Raw genomic sequence first — 20,407 nt, forward strand, 5'->3', positions numbered from 1 at the left:
ACTGGTTTTCCAAGATAATGCAAAATCATTCTCTGCAGACCAAAATTAATTAGATATTTTATGACAAATACCCATGGTAGTGGGATGGGGATTTGCTGCGACATCTTTGTAAAATATACTACATCAGTAGCATATGTAAACAGAATGATAAAGAGTTTTTAGAATTTTTATTTCGTTTTTCGAAAAGGCAGTCATTCACATTTCCCGTTAATTTAGTGGGTCAGCTAAAAAATTGTTCAATCTATGGTCAGTTATCTTTTAGTCAAAGAAGGTTTTCCCCACTTAGGACCAATGTTCCAATTGCCATGGAGTGCATAATAATACACATAGTTAATGCAGGTGGTAAAGTAGAGATCAGTGGTAATTGTAATAGGTGTCTTTTGGTCGGTGTAGTAGGCGCTCAGCCTTATGCCGCGTACACACGATCGGAATTTCTGATGAAAAAAGTCAGATGGAAATTCCTATTGTCTGTGTGCAACTTCAATGGAGAAAAAAAAACCCACGCATACTCAGAATCAAGTCGACGCATTCTCGGAATCATTGAACTTCATTTTTCTCGGCTCGTCGTAGTGTTTTACGTCACCGCGTTTTAGAAGGTCGGAATTTGGTCTGACAGAGTATATGCAAGACAGCTTGAATGGAATTCAGACGAAAAATTCCATCGGATTTTAGGCCATTGGAAATTCCAATCGTGTGTATGGGGCATCAGAATATTCACAGACAGTGAGCAATGTCTGAGATGTCTGCTGACTTAAAATTATGGCATGCATTTTTTTTTTTTTGATAAGGCAGTTCAAGGAGCAATAACGATTTACAATAATATAATAATGATACACAATATAGTAACCAAAATCAAATAATCAAATTTCACTTTCATTTGTCAGCACAATGCAATATGACTACTGATATTTTTTGTCTTTCAGGGGAGCTTAGCATCAGCATGAGCCCTGAAGGCAAGCTCACCGAAAGGGACAACTTGACCCTCAGATGCAACGCTGATAGAGATACATATGAGAAGCCCACCTGGTTCAAGTTGCGCTCTGCTAGACCAGGCTTAAAAGTCAGCTGTGAAAACTTGAATGCTTTCAGTAAAATGGAAATGGATTCCACCATTGTGGATACAGATGGAGTAAATATCACCTCGGAGCTGTATTTACAAGACATCTCTTGGCGTGACCAGGGTGTCTATATGTGTAAGGCATATAATAGGAAGATGCAGAAGACTGAATGTTCTACCACAGAAATAAACATTCTTGGTAATACTTTCATTTGTAATAAAAGAGACACATTTGTATTTATATGCAAATAATAAAAGTACATGAATGTGCTGCATTGTATCTTACATTTTGCTGTTTTCACACAGCACTGAAAGTTCCCTTCATTTCCCCTGAACTGAAGAATCAGACTACCAATATTAGTGAGACGGTGGAGGTGCGCTGCCAAGCCGCTGGTACTCCTGATCCAAGGATCGTTTGGTTCAAAAATTCCCATGCTCTGGTTGGAGACTCAGGTAACAAAACATAAAAAATAATCTCATCAAAAGATATCAGATTCATTTATTACACAGGCAGGTGTCTCCATTAGAACAATGGGTAGGGAGATATTTGTCCATCCTCAAATGAATGACTGGAGTGTCATTACCCAACACAATATCTGGCTGACAATAATTGTGATTAATTTTGGATAGATTAGAGAATGGTTAAAATCCCTGACTTTTTTTTTGTTATTTTGATGTCAATGGGAAGATTTTCCTCCACTTCATATCTAGAGACACGGCAGGAAGTATAAGATCTCTCCAAAGTAAGGGAAATCCTTAGACAGTTGTCACTGAAGTAAGTGTCCCCATTCGAAGATGCTATCCAGAGATCAATGTTTTAGAGTTCCCCTCATTAAGGCCCCTAACTATAGGCCATTCCAGTTAAAGTGGTTCCAAAGACTCAAGGTTTTTTAACCTTCTTTGTGCAGCAGCCCCCCCAGCCCCCCTAATACTTACCTGAACTCCATGACTATCCAGCAATGCGCACGAGAGCCTAGGCTCTCTGGGGACTCTCACTTTTCATTGGCTGAGACAGCAGAGGGAACCATTGGCTTCCTCTGCTGTCAGCCAGAGGCAGTGAGCCAATGAGAAGATGGGGGGGGGGGGTGGGCAAGCCGCAGCTCTGTGTGTGAATGGACATGCAGTGCAGCGGTTGGGGTGCGAGCCTGCTTTGGTGTTGCATTACAAGCTGCTTGCTCTGGGGGCACTAGGCAGAAGGGAGGGAACCGGAGCACCGGTAGGTGAGCTGAGAAGAGGAGGATCTGGGCTGCCCTGTGAAAAAACACTGAAATGTTTGTTACTTTTAAAAAAATTGCCTTAAATATCACTTTAAGGAGAGAAGACGGAATCACACCATTGAGAATACAGAAAGCAATAAAAATATGACAGAGGCTCTAATCCCTCACCACCCTGCCCATCCTAAAAAAATGGCTTTAGATAAACTTCAGACTATTCAGAAGTCCATCACACAGGAAGTGAAGTGAAGTCCCCCAATGGGTACACAGATAGCAACAAAAAATCTTACAGAGGTTCTAACCATTCTTCGCTCAGTTAAAAAGTGTTGAGTATTGAGCCTCAGAATCATCACTATACCCAAATGATTTTGTTCCTCATTTTTAGGGGTTATATTAAGGGACCGTAACAGAACCTTGACTATACAACGTGTAAGAAAACAAGATGAAGGGTTTTATTCCTGCCGAGCCTGCAACGATTTGGGTTGTGCACAAGCAGAAATGTACTTTACAGTGAATGGTATGTACTGATTCATAAAATAATAATATAATTTCTCTCTCTCTTTCTCTGAATATATATATATATATATATATATATATATATATATATATATATATATATATATTTATTTATAAATATATAGATATTTTCCTGTGTTGACTTCCCCTCATCAATGTAAAGACAGACTGTGCTTATTATTATTTTGACGTTATTTTTATTCACATCAATCTTCAAGAATGTTCCAACATTTTAGCAATAAGCCACATGTTTATTGACAGGATATAATTAATTAAAAAAAATCAATGTATTTCACTTATAGATCAACATTGCATTGACAATATTGTCTCCAGAGACCACCCATAGACGTAAGACAGAGCTTTTCAAACTTACAGTCAGCAGGGTGCTGTACATACCTTCCTGCAGAACCCTGTCCCAGTACTCATTTTAGGAGCTTTGATGCAAGCTGTGGTCTGGTTCTTGGGTGGAGCTTTTGGAAATATCTAAAATCCAGTGAATGAATGAAAGGGAAGGGCCAACACAGTAAAGCCCTGTACACACGGCCGGGATTCCCAGCGGTATAAAGTCTGCCGGGAATCTCAACGGGAATACTGCGGGAAGAGCTTTGGCCGGGAATCCCGGCCGTGTGTACAGGGCTTATGCTCCCTCGGCACTGCCTTGCAGTGTTTTCTATTGGCAAGTGTAGTAAATCTTTCGGGAAATAAAGAACGCTGGGAATCCCGGCGGGAAAATAGAAAGCAGATTTTCTATTTTTCCCGCCAGGATTCCTGGCAGTTTTCCCGGCGAAACACGCCTGGTGTTCACAGTAAAAAGCTCTCCCAGCAGTTTTCTTGCCGGGAAAAACAGTCGTGTGTACGAGACTTTAGGCTCCTTTCACACTTGCAGACCATTCATTTCATCAGTTCAGATCAGTTCACATCTTTTCACAGAAAAAACAGATGTAGTTTTCATGTGTTTTTCATCAGCTACTCATCAGTTTTTCACCAGCTGCTCATCAGTTTTTTTACATCCACTGCCAATGCAAAAACTGATGGAAAATGGACTGTTTGTCTGTTTTTGGTCTGATCTGTTTTTTATGGACGACAAATAGAGCTTTGATCCGTTTCATAAAACCAATCTTGACAGATACCGGTATAAAGTGATGTAAATTGATGATCATCCATTTACACCCATTTTTCCATAGAGATGCATTGAAGTCAGTTTTTCATCCATCAACAGATGCATGTAAATTGAACAAATTAAAAGCATGTGTGAAAGGGGTCTTAGTTTGGAAAGGTAGAGCTAGATAATGTTGGATGTCCTTTGGGTCCTTTCACACGGGCGGTCCGTCTTCACTCACTGTGCAGAGACAGACCTGTCAGAGTTCTGCTCTCCTCTATGGGTGATCTGATGAAAACGGACCACCTGTCTGTTTTCATCTGATCCCATCCGATCCACTAGATCAGGGATCCTCAAACTACGGCCCTCCAGCTGTTGTAGAACTACACATCCCATGAGGCCTTGTAATGCACTGACATTTACAGACATGACTAGGCATGATGGGAATTGTAGTTCCTGAACAACTGGAGGGCCGTAGTTTGAAGACCCATGCGCTAGATGGACTGAAAATAGGGTCACCATCCGTCTGGATTTCACAGACAGGATCAGATCAGATATCGGCGGATGTCAGCGAACATGTGACTGCTGACATCCCCCACTCTATAGGAGTGAATGGAGGGCCCGATCAGCTCCGCCTAAAAATCTGACATGTGGATCTGATCGGAAAGCCCATGTGAAAGGTCCTTAAGTTGGGACATGTCTCTGCTTGACATGCTTCAGCTTCTAAGGCACAAAGGAAGTAAAATCAAAGAAAATAATTTCAGTACAGGCAGGTAAGCCTAGGGTAAGGCGATTATAGGGTGCAATGTTTGTACATAAATTAGGCAAAAACTTTTTTTTACATTTTTGTAGGGAAGATTTTTTGCTTTGTCATCTTTTTTCCCATTAGGAGATTTAATTTCATGTCCTCTTAATTCAAGAGGAGCGAGGGAAATCCCCTCTTTGAGAGTTCTCACTGTGACAAGTGTCCCTAATGGAAAATGTCCCCTCTATTCCTGTTCTAGTGAGAACTTCAAATTTTTAATTTTAGTTTACTTTCAGTCCTGTTGACAATAGTCACCAGGACAAACAGAGAAAATTGCGAAATAAAAAACGTATACAATTTTGGCCTTACAAAAACTTTAATAAATATTTCATAATTTTTTCATAAGTGGTTATTAATGGAAGTTGGTTGTTTTTTACGTTTTCTTAACAGCAGCTGGAAGGCCATGCTAGATGGGACTGTGCAGGACTAGAACTAGGACATTAAAATCTAGACTATTAGTAAACCCCATGCAATGCTAAACTCTTCAAACAGGAGAAATGTTCTGTGGAACCAACATAGCTTGCCTCATTTTCCTCAGTAGTCCTCCTTGCTCAGACTTAATGGACTGTGTTTGATGCCTTTATAGCTACCCTAAAACAGAGAGCTGTCATAAACTGTCAAATGTCCAATTGTTTCTTCCCCAGGCTCTGAAGAGAAAACAAATCTGGAGCTCATTATTCTGGTTGGCACCGGTGTGATTGCCTTGTTCTTTTGGATGCTTCTTGTAATCATCCTCCGGACCGTAAAGAGGGTAATCAAAATTCTCTACTGTCCATTAGTATTTGCCTGGCATGACAAATGAAAACTGACTGCCAGCCCTTTGTTTCTTGTCCTTCCCATTGTAATTATGTCAACAGACACATTTTCCCTTTCAATGCCAAACTATTCCATGATTTACTAAGGATGTATTAATTTGGTTTTAATTGCAATTGCCCATAAATAAAACATTCCAGGGCATTTCTTTTCTTGTTATGAAAAAATAAATTCATTATGATCCGTGTGAACACTCTTTGGGAAATGTGTGGGACTATAGAACTGAACTATTGTGGCCCTGTTTCTTCAGTATTATACAGTAGTGGCACAAAGAGGCATTATTTTGTCATTTATTTCACTGTTATGGAAAGTTAACCAGATGTGTTGTGTGTTTCCAGCCCGATGAAGGGGAACTCAAGGCTGGTTATTTATCTATAATTATGGACCCTAGTGAAGTACCACTTGATGAACAGTGTGAAAGACTACTCTATGACGCAGTACATTGGGAGTTTCCAAGAGATCGCCTCAATTTAGGTAGGATATTGTATTGTTATTATAATTACTACAACTAGCCAATAAGCACATCAATACCGTGGAAAATATTGACTCATCCATAAAATTCTTGCTCATCAGAAAAATGTATATTATGATGCCCACCATAAACCAAATCTCTTGGGGGGAAAAAAGAACACTCAAACATGGGAAAATATCGAAATGTTAAACTGGCCATAGGCAAATCTTTTTTTTTTATCAGCCAGACGGCTGATCAAAAAAAATAAAAGAACAGATTCCCCAATCCACACAATAAAGGTGGATGAATGAATCCTCCCAGCTGCATTACTGTATTCTGTCCATTTACACATATAGACGTGGCTCGGCCCCCGCCCTTCCATCTCCTGATTGGCTCACTGGCTGTGATTGACAATGGCTCCTGCTGCTGCCAAAAGCCAATCAGGAGTGCGAGTCCCTGGAGAGGCAAGGCTCTTGTGAACATCGCTGGATCGAGAGAGGGCTCAGGTAAATACTAGGGGGCTGCTGCACAAAAGTTTTTTTACCTTCATGGATTCTGTGCCTTTACAACCACTTTGAGTATACGCACCATGGGTTTGATTTACTACAGTAGTAGAGTCTGTTCACTTGGTGCCTTTTAACTTTGAAAAGAGTGATAGTTAATAAGGTGAATCTGTTGAAATATGTTCAAGGAGAGTTACTGGAAAATTTCTTTTGCCAGTACATAATTGATCGATTGAAATAATATAATCTATTATTTACTAAGCTCAATGAACATTTGCTTTGCTTAATCAATAGTCTATATTCCTTTAGTAAATTATTCCACTGTTCATATCAGATTCTACAAACAGTGATACCTCTGAGACCACAATGCTATGCATTTCAGAGCTATGAGTCTATCCCACATACAACAAATTCAGCATTTATTCCTGTTTGACATGACTTAGATTCATTATTTTGATGACATTGACTCCGTAAGGCTGAAATCCTTCCTTATAATTAATTCTCATTTATAATATCTTGCATCACACAGGGAAACCCCTTGGTCGTGGGGCTTTTGGGCAAGTTGTGGAAGCCGATGCTTTTGGAATCGATAAAACTGGCACTTGCAAAACCGTTGCAGTGAAAATGCTGAAAGGTAGATTTGAAGTTCACTACCGATCTTAACAAAATGTTGTGTATTTTATATTTTTATGACAGTATGTTTGTTTTTACAGAGGGCGCAACTGATAGTGAATACAGAGCATTGATGTCAGAGTTAAAAATCCTCAGTCATATTGGTAATCATCTGAATATTGTGAACTTGCTTGGAGCCTGCACCAAACCAGGAGGTGAGGACTTCTCATTCGGTCTACCAGCTTTCTATTTTTTTTATATCCTTCTCAATGCTGAATGGGCAACTGCCATCCTACTCTCGAAGTAGCCTGACATAAAGAAATATTTGTGCTTCAAGTTTGGTTCTAGACAGAATATTTTTAATACAGTTGGGTAGTGTGAGGACATCTCTCAGCTTTTATTGCTTTTGGAGTCACATTGTAGGATTTTTCTTTGCTCCCTGTCCTGCTTATCACTTTCTATGGGACAGGAAATAAGAGTAATCTAACAGGGACACAGGCAGCAAAGAAAATACTTTGTCAACTGTTCCTTATGCTATGCTCAGGTTTTAATAGCTTTTTTATTATATAGACGTTGCCTGTTGATGCTGCCAGTTCTCTGTTTAGTAATGGAGCTCCAGTGCCAGACTGACAACGCTATGTAGCTGCCAATTAAATCAATCAGCTTTCTTGGCAGTACCTGGAAGTTTCCCCACCTCTTGAGTATTCATTTGTACTGGGCTAGATGGGCACGTCCTCTAATGCACCTGCACTTTAATTCAGGAGGTAGCTCCAACAGGGATCAGTTTGAACCTGTCCGTCTTCCCAGTCTTACTTGGGCTTATAGTGCGAATTGGTTGTATCTCCCTTCCTGCTTTAATTGTCAGTCACTTGAATATTCTAGACCTACTGCCCACAAAAGAAGGGACATACCTCAAAGGCTTTGTAATCATGTGGCTCCACATAAATATGGAAAAATAGGATATTTAGTTAGAAATAATTGATTGTTTTCATAATGAAATAACTAGACAGGGTTTGAAGTGCCATGGATACATTGGTTGTATTTTGCTTTTCCTTCTACTGAAAATAGTTTTCATTGATGCTTGGATCCTCCTTGAAAATATTTCCCCAGTGTCTTCTTTTTCCAGTGACTGCTGTCACTAGGACAACAAAACAAGGGAAAAGTATACCCAATGGGTACACAGGAATATAATCTTGCAAGGTTTTAAAGTCTTTTCCTCCCCATACAAATGAAAGAACAAACATTGTAACTTGAACTCAATTTTAATGTAAATTATTTTAAAACTCCCATTCTATAACTGGACATACTGGGTTGAATCACTGCAAAAAAAAAAAAAATACCACCACTGAAGTCAGCCAGACTTTGTTGGACGACTTTTTATTCTTTAAAGACTGAAAAATACTCCTACAATCCATATTTGGGGTTTTTATATAAATGCAGCAGATACCTGTCAGGTGAAGTCACAGAATAATGGTGTCTTAACACTAGTGGAAGGGATTAGGTTGTCATTTTCAATGAAGATTTATCAGTTATTGCTAATCTGAATGAGGGGCAGATTGGAGGTATAAGAATACAAAAAAAGTTGCATTTTCTTTCTTACAGGTCCACTGATGGTAATTGTTGAATACTGCCAATTTGGAAACCTATCTGCATATTTAAGAAGTAAAAGGAATGACTTTGTTCTGTACAAGGTAATTATAAGTTTATGAAACACACAACATGTTCTTTTAATCATTAAATGTGTTTACATTCCTATGTGTTTTAGGCTTATTGTACTGAATTGCTGTAGATGGATTGCTATTTGGCCTCTTTCCTGTCTCCGCCCATCTGATCCCACAGACAAGAGGCCGAATGCTGTTACGTAGAAAAACAACTTGCATATTAATGCAGCCTTAGCACTAGGCACATTTATACATTTTGATACTGTATTAATGTGTATACACATAAACAGAATGGGTATCTGTTCCATTCCCATTAAAACATTTTAACCAAATTAAGCCATGTTTACTTATTTCTATTCTGGTACTTCATTGATTTGGTTCCAGAAAGCATCCTATTCCATTTACACAGGGGGGAAAAATATTTGGCTGTATAGCCAGGTTGTTTTTGGGCATCTACATGAGATACAATATACACAAGGCCTGAATTTTGAGTGGGATGTGACACATTTCTTGTCTTGGTATGGGTATGGATAAAAAGGAGACATGTTTTGTCTTGATGGATATATATAGTGGGAATTTATATATATATATATATCTATTAATAGTATTAAGGTACTTTTGGAAGGAATATGATCATATAAGAGTTACTTGATTGACTTGTATGCTATAAATTCCCTCCAACCCAAACACCACCCATCTGTGATACAGATACTTTGAGTGGAATGCAAGCGAGGGTGGGGATGAACAGTGAGCCCATGCTATTTTGAATAATGTTTCAAGCACAAGAAGTAGTGCTGTGCAGTTGAGTTTGTTGCACCTGGTTTCTTGTATTGGTCCTGTTAAGTGTGCACCTGTGGACTTGCTTGGCCAGAGATTGTACATAGACTAAATTTAAGATAAAGCTCTTGCTAATTGACTTTTCTGTATATTTTTGCATTGTGGATGAAAATCAGTGAAAGGTAAATATCTATTTTCCTGTGGGACCCCCTGTTCTCACTACCTGTAGGACCCTCTGTTCCTACTACCTGTAGGACCCTCTGTTCCACACCACCTGAAACAAAGCTTTGGGAGTAACGAACTTGGCCACTATGGTGTCCACATATTCTTCCATTCACCTAGTAATACAATTTGATGTAAACAACATACTTTAGTGAACCTTAGTAAAAAGTACAGAACATAGAAATGTAGCTGAATATTCAAAAATTGAAAGCCGTTCTCTCTACTGACTGACAAGCCTATATTTTCCTGTTTTGCAGACCAAGTCTGTGAGGTACAGACAGGCGAGACAGCACTATGTGGAAACACCTAGGGATCTAAAGAAGAGACTGGACAGTATTGCCAGCAGCCAGAGCTCAGCTAGTTCTGGTTTTGCAGAAGAGAAATCTCTGAGTGATGTGGAGGAAGAAGAAGGTAAGAGATGTATATATAGCGTAGCTCAATGTTTTTTTATATTTGACTTTTAAACCTTCAGTTTGATGTTAATAGTCTATGACCCATCACAGGGTATTTCCTTCAGGACTCATGGGGCAGAGGTCTCAAAGTTTACAATATGATAATATTAATAGTAATTTCAAAATAAGAGTTGGAGGCCTATATGATTGTCAACAGCATGCAATTTCTAATGGGATTTTTCCTATTCCAAGTTGAAGAGGTTTGCAAGAACCAGCTCGGCATGGAGGACCTCATCTCATACAGCTTCCAGGTGGCGCGTGGCATGGAGTTTATGGCCTCACGTAGAGTAGGTGCTTCTTTTTTTTTATGAGAACTTAAAGCAAAAAAGTAATTGGATGATTGGTTTACAGTGTTAACCTAAATGTTAAAGACCTTGATACAAATAGCTGATCAATCAAGTTTACTATAATGGAAATTTTAGCCACTGGCAGAATTGAAAGCAGACAAATTATTTAGAACTGTAGCCAAACTGTATTATGATATTAAATTTCATCTAGAATATACTGATGGAAGACTCAGCACCTCACTATTGGTGTTTCTGCAACATTTGTTGGTGTTGGAAGATTCCATACACTGTAATGTAGGGCTAACATAGAATTTTTACAGGTGCAGCATCATGAACAGTGAAAAGTCCAGGAAGTTTCCCCTGATCTATATTTAAATTGTTACACTGAAAATGCTTTGTGACCTTCTCCCAAAACTAAATTAAGTATATCTAAAGCTTTCTTTAAGATTTGTATAGAGTAGGAAATTGTTAAAACCAGTGGTGGCCCGTAATGCAGGGTGCAGGGGTGCCACCCTCCTAATCCTAGGCATCCAGCCATCATAATCTACATGTGGGGCACCGGATGCATGCATTCCAATAGAAGCATGTGATTAGAGCCAGAGGCTCTAATAGGCTTCAAAAAAAGGTGGGCTCGGGGTGCAGCGCACCCAGTTGTGTGACAATAGCGAATTAGTATTCGCTGATGTCTTCCTGATTCTCCTCCCAGCTCTGACCTGACCAGGGGTTATAAATTTTAACTTGATAAACGAGCAAGCTCTTGCAATATGAGTAGGGTCATGTCCCATTTTAGTCAATGAGAGCTGTCTTAATTGTCACTACTGATGTAGTTTCCTGTACTACTTCACGTGACTTCTATCCAACTTGTGTCCATAGATTTTAAGTAGGATTTGTAAAAAAAAAACACTAATGCTCAAAAAATATCAAAGGAGCTTGAAGAAGCACAATAAAAACGTGCACAAAAAAAGGACAGGCTTCTAAAAGCAGAAATAAAAGCTCAAGTGTCTGTAAAAGCAGCTTTTTTTTTGAGCTGCAGTGTGCATGAGCCCTAAGTTGGATTCTCATCTTAGATGATGTGATTTGCATCTGACATTACAGGAAGATTACCCAGGCATTCCCTCAAGTTGCCTCGAAGTTGCCTTTTAGTCCCATTGCTATAATCTTTTTATATGGACTATAGGCTGAAGGACTTTTGCAAAAATGGTTGTGGAACGAGTCATCTTAGATTCCATAATTTCTTGATATACAAGTGCTTTGGATTACATGCATGTTTCCAGAAAATAATTATGCTCGTAATCCAAGGTTTTACTGTATATGAAAGTCATCCTTAAACTGATATAAAATATGCTATTGCTACAAAATATCCCCTTAGGCTTGGTTCACACTGCTGCAGTGGCAGTCGTACGAATTTGCCCTGTGACTTCCTTCCTGATCCGACTTGGATGCTATTTAGAAGCCTTTTCAATTCTTTAAATTGCGCCCAAGTTGGACCAAAGTATTGCAGAAACCTTTTCCTAAGTCAGAGTGTTTTGTATCAGTTAAGATGGCTCTCGACATTTCATGCGACTTGGGGTCTCACAAGTCGGATACCATAGTATCCGACTTGTGAGGCAGCAGTGTAAACCGAGCCTAAAACAGAATTTCAATAAGTTGTAGACACAAATAGTTTAATACTATACTGCTGTTTTTACAGTGCATTCATCGGGATTTGGCAGCTCGTAATATACTTCTGGCTGACAACAATGTGGTCAAAATCTGCGACTTTGGCTTGGCACGTGATGTCTATAAAGATCCAGATTATGTACGGAAAGGGGATGTAAGTAATTAGAGTTCTAGGATATAATATCTTTTTTCTACTGTTATCTTGTTTTTCATTATTTGCTTCTAACTGCTCAACTTCCTCCTGAAGGCTCGTCTTCCTCTCAAATGGATGGCACCAGAGACCATTTTTGACAGAGTCTACACAACACAAAGCGATGTGTGGTCATTTGGGGTCTTGCTATGGGAAATCTTCTCATTAGGTGAGTCACACAAATATATTTCCGCCTTCACGGAGGAAAATAAATGCACAGGAAATCCGTGTGTTAATCTGACCATGATGCCAATCCTAATGATTCATCATAGAAGTTGCTGGATATAGTGTACTATAAATTATTTATTTTGTAACCCTTTACAGATAATTTTTATTTGTATTGGCTAATTCGAATAAGTTGATCCAACTCCAGTCTGTCATAGCCATTATTATGTGATTACTATGTGATGTGCCACAAATAGTGCTTGTGTTTTTTTTTTGTGCACTGAAGTGCACTGAGAGCATATTGAAAATGATTAGGTTTCTTCAACTTTTAATTAACACAATATACATTAACAAATGAAAAATAAATAAAAAACAAAAACGCATTTGCGCAACACAACCATCTGAATGAGTCCTAAATGACCAACATCTTTCTTTTAGGTGGATCCCCATATCCTGGTGTCCAGATTGATGAATATTTCTGCAGAAGGTTAAAAGAGGGGACACGGATGAGAGCTCCAGATTACGCAACTGTGGAAATGTAAGTCACCCTCCCACACAGCACACAGGAACATCAGGTAGACCTAACAGTAAAAAGGCAAAGAGGAAAAATGGGTAATGGGACTTTAAATATACCCCCATGTGCGCATTTACCACCTAGACTAATTATTTTAAACCAAATACATACAATATGTCTAAAATAATTTTGTCTTTATTTTACAAGGTATAAAAAAAACACATGTTGCTAACAATATAGTACATTACAAAGATCTGTGCATAAAGTCTTCTGAAAAGGTCAACGTGTTTCGTGGAACATCCGCTTCGTCAGGACCAGTAAATTTAAGCACATTGAAATAGATAAATCAAGGAATTTAAAAACAGATCTATAGCAAAAAATTAAGAAAATCAAACATCATAAAAAAATACAACATATTATTATTTTATATTATTATACTTAGTAGGAACAAACGATCTGTCTTCCTCCCATGTCAGAACAGGAATTTGTGTGTTTACACATAAATTCCCGTTCTGGCTCTCGTGCCCACGATCGCAGGTGGCCAGCTGACATCGCACCCGCCGGCCATGCGGATCGGGTCCCCTTGTGGCTGCTATGGCTCTTAAAGGAGCCGCCGTACAGCTACGGTGATTCACAGGAACGTGGCAATCTGCCGCCCTATAATGACGGCGTCTGGTCGGCAAGTGGTTAAAATCGTTTTTCTAGGTCAGCATTTTTCAACCAGGGTGTGCAGGCACCCTGGGGTGCCCTGAGTTTTTTTCAGTGGCGCCTTGGCAAAATGCCTAAAATTTGCCCCAAAATTGTATACAAGCCAGCGTATGGATGAAACCCAAAGCCACAGGTTTTCATTGTACACCATTACAATCTTCTAGTTGCCAACCTCCTTACGACCAATAACATCATCAGTTGATAAGGAGGATGTCAGTTGCCGGCATATCATTCTTGTTTGATCCTCCCTTGCCTCTCTCCATCAGCTTTGGTGTCTCATTAGCTAACTGAGGGAGAAGAGAAACATTGGAATACTAGTTAATACCAGTTTGCAAAAGTGTATTTGCTTTGGAAGAATAAATCACCAATAACGTTGGATGTCCTACGTGTATTGCTGTTGCTACATTATGTAAAACTATCAGAATAGTTTTTACATTTTAGAATGGGGTGCCTCCAGACTGCCCATACTTTTTGAGGGTGCCTCAAGATGGGCCATAATTTTAAAGTGTGCCTTGACTGAAAATAAGTTGAGAAACACTGGTCTAGGTGGTAAATGTGCACACAGGGGTATAGTTAAAGTCCCATTACCAATTTTTCCTCTTTGTTATTCTGTCAGGATGATACCCCTCACATATTGTAATTTAATTACACTCCCACAAATACAAACTCGAGGCATATAACAGTAAAAAGAGTTCCACCTACTAACTTGATTTTTTTGGCACTAGATATCAAACAATGCTGGACTGCTGGCATGGAGATCCCATACAGAGACCCACCTTTACTGAACTAGTGGAACATCTGGGAAATGTTTTGCAAAGAAATGTGCAATTGGTAAATAATTTTCTCTCGTTTTTACCTCACTTGCGCATATTTCCAGAAATTATCAATAGCATTCAAAAAAAGCAATTCACTGTAAGAGCATAGGACTCTACCATGTGCCATTTGTAAGAGTTGCTTCCATTTTTCTTCTTAGGATGGAAAAGACTACATTCCAATATTGACTTTGAACATTGAAGAAGATTCAGGTCTCTCAATGCCGACCTCACCTGTTTCCTGTATGGAAGGAGAGGAAATGTGTGATGCAAAATTCCACTATGACAGCACACCCGGAATACGGTACTGACCTAATTATAACCTGCATTTCCTACAAACATGACATATGTGGCAAAGCATTTTTTTCAGATTTATAATTTTGATTGCTGCCTCTTGTTTGGAAGTGATAACTTATATAGCTGTCCTATTTTTTATGAGAAACTGCAAGTAAAAAAAAAAAGCCTGACTCTAGTTGAAACATTTTATTTTGTTTTGCAAAGAGTGGGGACCAGTTAGAGCAGGGGTCTTAAACTGGTGGTGGCCCTCCAGCTGTTGTGAAACTACAAGTCCCATGAGGCATTACAAGGCTGACAGTTACAAGCATGACTCCCACAGGCAGAAGCATGATGGGATTTGTATTTTTGCAACAGCTGCCAGTTTGAGAAACCTGAGTTAGAGCCTCTGTCATGTTTTTATTAGTGTCTGTGTTCCTTTTGGAGGGATTTCCTCCAAAGTGAGTGAGAAAAGGTTAGAAATTCTGACATAGTTTTTAATGTTGTCTAAGCCTGGTAGCTCTTTGGTTTCTTGTAACACATAGCAGTCATAGTAAGGGAAGGATGAGCGATAGGGCATGTGTGTATGTTGGTGTGTGTGTGTGAGTGTTAGTAAGAGAGTCTAAGTTGGTTGTTAGATAAGTAAATACGTTTGAAAGTTCTCCCTACTTTAAGGGACCGTACTTTTGTGGCTTGGGGTCCCTAACGGGCCTTGTGACCCCAAAATATGGCACTTCCTCCCAGTTGGGGACTGGAGATGCCGTTTCTGCTATATTAATGTGTTGGCCATGTTGGGCCGAGAATTTTATAACAATCATTTGTATTCCTGATGTGCCTTTCTGGGGGTTGAATGTTAATGTTAATATTTTTAGTGAAAATTCAATAAACAAATACTTTGAATAAAATAAAAAAAAGTGAAGGATGAGCTCCCCAGCAGGATCACAGACATAAATAAAAAAACAACACCAATTTTTACTGTTCCAGGCTGTAAAGATAATTTTCATTGGGGTGCTATGTAGGCTGCTATTGTTGACCGCCCCTTCTAAAAATGCAGATCCCCTTTCTGTCATGATGATCCAATGGCTTCAATACTTTGGGAGCCAGCGACCCAGGACAGGAGAACAAGTATGCAGATTAGATGGACTGCTTAAGCTTTCATAGACTGAATTTGTCCCCATGACTTTACATTTATAATGATCTGTTCTATCATCACCCAGAGTGTGCAGGCAATGGCAGATCATATTTTGTTTGCATTTTAATTGCTCTTTTAAAATATATCTAACATTATTAATTGTCTACAGGATAATCCAAAACACAAAGAGAAATAGTCGGCCTGTCAGTGTGAAGACATTTGACGACATCCCTGTAGAGCCCGCAGTAAAAGTAGGCCCTGATGTAAGGATAATTTGTATTGGCTGAAGGCTGATTTAAAAAATTACAATACTCTTTGAATGGTCCACCAAGTATTAAAGCTGTTGTTCATATTTTAGGATAACCAAACAGATAGCGGGATGATACTTGCATCAGAAGAGCTGAGGACACTGGAGAACACACAAACGGAAGCAGAGTTATTTAGGTAGATTAAATGGCTTTTATTTCATTACATTTGACCTCATGTTTCACTTTTATTTGGTAAGAACTGTTCTTTGTTGCTTCGCATCTACCATCTGAATTCTAAACTTTTTTCTCCTGCTGTTTTCCAGTTTAAATCTGATTGTTAGTTATTAGGTAACATGAACAGTTCTTACTTAACACCAATGACAGGACCAATTGTAAATAACCAGTAACTACAATATGATTTCTTTAAACTGCTGTTTAATGATATCACCCAGAATGATATGTGAATATACTGTAATTATAGTTAATATTAGTTAATAGTAAACTGTTAATGTCTATAACTGTGCTTAGTAAATTATTATAACAAATTATATAAGGCACTTAGCAGTCAATATGATAGTATTTTTGACTTTCTCAGTTCACCCTAAATACTGGTGTAACAAGTAATATGGTCCAAAAGTATTTAACTCCTTGGCAACAAGTTTTCCTACATAGTAAAAAAATCTATAAAAAATGTTGACTGTTTCCATTAAAAAAAAGAAATCTTTTCAGCGTGCATGAGTTTCAGTAGGGTATAGTCAGCTCTCATTGAAAGCTGCCTTTTTTGTGGCCTACTTTAAATCTGGAATTTTTAAATGTCTGGACCCAGATGATGGGCATTCAAAATTCTTGACCCTTACTTTATGAAAAGCTATACTTTGAGTTAGTATTTAAATTTGTAACGGCCTTCCAGTATTGTTGAAAATATGAATATTACTGTATTTATTGGCGTATAACACTCACTTTTTTATCCTGAAAATAAAGGGTAAACTGTGCCTGCGTGTTATACGCAGGGGGCTGTGGAATTATTTTTTCCTGAAACTTCCCTCTTAAAGTTAGGGTGCGTGTTATACGCCTGTGCGTGTTATATGTCGATAAATACGGTACATTTTGTGTGTTTTATACTATTTGCCTATAGTAATGTGCATCCAGGTGTTATTGTAGAGAATAGATTGTACCACTGAACAGTTTTTTTTACAGAAACCCTGTAATGTACTGCCAACAACATCACTAGTGGTACATGTCATACCCAGGCCCTAGCTGTGACAAATTTAATCACACTAAAAAGCTATATTTACATCTATAATAATTGCTAGGGTCTTACTGATTTAGTTATGTTGGACATAGCACACTGTTTTATAAACCTGCAGTTGCAATTATTGTATTTCTAATTAATTTTTAGTATTCTGATGCCAAGTAAAAGCAAAGAATCGGTCACATCTGGATCCTCAAACCAAACCAGTGATTACCAGTCTGGATACCACTCAGATGACACGGAAACTGCACACGACACTAATGAAAAAACACAGCTGCTAAAAAGGGAAAGTTCACTTGATACCTGCTACATGGAAAAAAAAACACATCAAGCTGTTATCGAACTGAGCACTGAGGTATAGACACTCAGAACTGTTAACATCACACAATGCACTAATAGAGACTGAACGAATGGAAATCTACTCTACATGAGCACCATTGAAGGACAGTATTTCAGTTCTCTACAGAACAAAGTCCCCTGGATGTTTCAGTACCAAGTCATAAATAGCTTGGCCTCAAAAATATTGAAATTTAAAAATGTTTATACTGTTACAGAAACAGGGTATGGATCACTGGGAGCCAAATGTCATATCTGGACACTGAGTGACTCACAGATAGATTTCCTAAAGACTTGTGAGGTTGGTAGGGTACCTGCATGCCTTATATTAATGCCAAGCCTGGGAACAGATCTGCAATTGTTAACAGCAGTATGGATTTATAAACAGACTCAGCCAGAACATCACTAATGGAACTGAACTGGGTTCTATGGAAATCTAAATATGATAATAATGTTACATACAGAATTTTGAATGTTATTGACATGTAATTGTACACCTGATTACAGATATGCCACATCTATTCCAGTATTCAATGGATACACATTACAGTACTGTGTATCCTTGTTTGAGACAATTGTAAAAAATTGTTTCATAGATGAAACAAAAATAACTTCAGTTTGTGGCCCTATCTGAAGGTCCTTTTGATGGCACGAAAAGTATATCTTGATATCTGTGCTGTAAATATGAGATCATCCCAATAATGAGGCTTGTAACACTTATTTTATACAAAGCCTGATGCCACTCAACTGGTGGCCCTCAAGAAACTTTGAAAGTCTAATTTTGACTGGACAGTGTAGTCAAAGGTTCACTGTTGAATAAGCCCAATTCTATGTCATTTGAAGAACAGGAGTCAATAAATAATACACTGGCTACATGCTATATATAAGTTGCCAAAGCTTGGTCTATTAATGATGTTTTATGCCTGGGCAATATGTATTGTAATAATACACAATAATTTAATAAGAGGCGTGTAACATATGGAGCTAACTCTGCAGTAACTGTTTTGTTTTCTGTATTCAAAAATGCAAACCTGGCACCTTAATACTATGCAAGCTTAGTTTTTACAGATTTACGGGTCTAAAAAAGTGTGTAATACCCATTATGCACCACCTTATACCATCATCAAGAACCTACTTGGGTGACACTGGATATTGTCTCACTAGGGGGCAATACAAATGGTTTAACATTTAAATATATATACACTTAGTACTAAACTGAGATCTGTGCCTTTTTTTTTACAGCCACACTTTTAGGGGTTGATCTGCAAAAGGACTAGAACATATTTAAACTGAAAACTCACTTTGCAAAGAATACCCAATCAAGTGCGAGGAAAAATAAAAACAGAGGATTTTTTTGCTTGTATATGATTGGCTAATTTATGTCAGCAGAGCTTCACTTCATTTACTAAGCTATTGAAAAATTCCACTGAAAGTGAAAATTCACTTTATTAAGTGAACAGTCTAAATCAACCCCAGAGACACACACTCACACACACTTATCACATGCAGTATTATCACTAAGGTGGCGGGTTCGTTAGCAGCATAGCGCCGCTAGTTTTAGCGATTTGCCATCGTTTTAGTGGCACTTTTCAGCTGCTAGCAGGGTGCTTTTAACTCCCGCTAGGGGCCGAAGAAAGGGTTAAAACCGCCTGTGTTGCCGCACTTCCGAAGCACTTTAAAGGGGCTTTGGAAGTGCTGCCCATTCTTTCCAATGGCCAGAGGCGGATTAGGAGCACTGTATACAGCACTCCTACACTGCCCCAGAGATGCTGCTTGCACAACTTTTTTTTCCGCCCTGCAAGTGCACTACCCCAGTGTGGAGGCATAAGAGGCAGTTTTCAGCCACTTTACAGGCGCTATTTGTAGCGCTAAAACGCCTGAAAACTGTCTTAGTGTAAAAGGGGTCTACTAGGGATCAAATAAATTGTATATAGATTGTAATTATTTTCGTGTAAAGTCAATTAGAACACATTGTTGTACTTATTTATAGAGCAACATAATGTAAACGAATGTAATATATGTTATTTATAATTATGTGGACTACAATGTCTTAATTGTGTATCTAGATAAACAAATTTTACATTTAAATCATCAACAGCTGTAATGCATTTTTATTTCATGTTCTTTGTGGAATCCTAGCTGCCTGGTTTAAAGGATAAATTCACAATTATAAGGTTGTGCAATTACTGAAAGATGTGCTTGTTGGGTAGTGAATGCATTATGGTTGCATTGATAGATGCAGCCATGCTTTTAACATTGGCTGTGTATTGATTATACATTTATGTGTTCCAAATGCAGAGCATTTTTCCTGTAGATTTGTGTCCTGCACCAAGTACCAAATTAATGTCTATACAATTCATACAGTCCCTGTGCAAAAAAGGAGATGCATCTTTTCACCACAAGGGAAAGCACTAACATATAAATGTGTAGAAACTCCAATTTTTAAAAGTTCACAGATATGTCTGTAATAGACAAAATGGGGGTATTACAGTTGAAGAAATTTGAAATGAACCGTTGATTGTATATATATATATATATATATATATATATATATATATATATATATATATATATATATATATATAAAAGGAACCTTTTTTTCCTATGCAAAGAAGGCTCGTGACTGCAATAAGCCTGTTACAGAGCATC

The 20,407-nt window shown here is 38.3% G+C and overlaps 1 protein-coding gene across 1 annotated transcript in view; it reads left to right on the forward strand.

Moving 5' to 3' along the window:
- Positions 1 to 19,266, forward strand: part of KDR (kinase insert domain receptor) — a 40,173-nt gene extending 20,907 nt beyond the window's left edge. Inside the window, exons 13-30 of the mRNA XM_040334843.1 lie at positions 924 to 1,256; positions 1,364 to 1,510; positions 2,657 to 2,788; positions 5,336 to 5,442; positions 5,843 to 5,978; positions 6,988 to 7,092; positions 7,172 to 7,285; positions 8,673 to 8,761; positions 9,988 to 10,141; positions 10,375 to 10,469; positions 12,160 to 12,282; positions 12,376 to 12,487; positions 12,922 to 13,021; positions 14,431 to 14,536; positions 14,679 to 14,821; positions 16,092 to 16,185; positions 16,281 to 16,366; positions 17,570 to 19,266. Of these exons, the coding sequence (XP_040190777.1) occupies positions 924 to 1,256; positions 1,364 to 1,510; positions 2,657 to 2,788; positions 5,336 to 5,442; positions 5,843 to 5,978; positions 6,988 to 7,092; positions 7,172 to 7,285; positions 8,673 to 8,761; positions 9,988 to 10,141; positions 10,375 to 10,469; positions 12,160 to 12,282; positions 12,376 to 12,487; positions 12,922 to 13,021; positions 14,431 to 14,536; positions 14,679 to 14,821; positions 16,092 to 16,185; positions 16,281 to 16,366; positions 17,570 to 17,783 (2,390 nt within the window). The 3' untranslated portion in view covers positions 17,784 to 19,266. The remainder of the gene's footprint in view (positions 1 to 923; positions 1,257 to 1,363; positions 1,511 to 2,656; positions 2,789 to 5,335; positions 5,443 to 5,842; positions 5,979 to 6,987; positions 7,093 to 7,171; positions 7,286 to 8,672; positions 8,762 to 9,987; positions 10,142 to 10,374; positions 10,470 to 12,159; positions 12,283 to 12,375; positions 12,488 to 12,921; positions 13,022 to 14,430; positions 14,537 to 14,678; positions 14,822 to 16,091; positions 16,186 to 16,280; positions 16,367 to 17,569) is intronic.
- The last annotated feature ends 1,141 nt before the right edge of the window (positions 19,267 to 20,407 follow it).

The sequence above is a fragment of the Rana temporaria genome, chromosome 1 (assembly GCF_905171775.1).
Source record: "Rana temporaria chromosome 1, aRanTem1.1, whole genome shotgun sequence".
Taxonomy (NCBI): domain Eukaryota; kingdom Metazoa; phylum Chordata; class Amphibia; order Anura; family Ranidae; genus Rana; species Rana temporaria.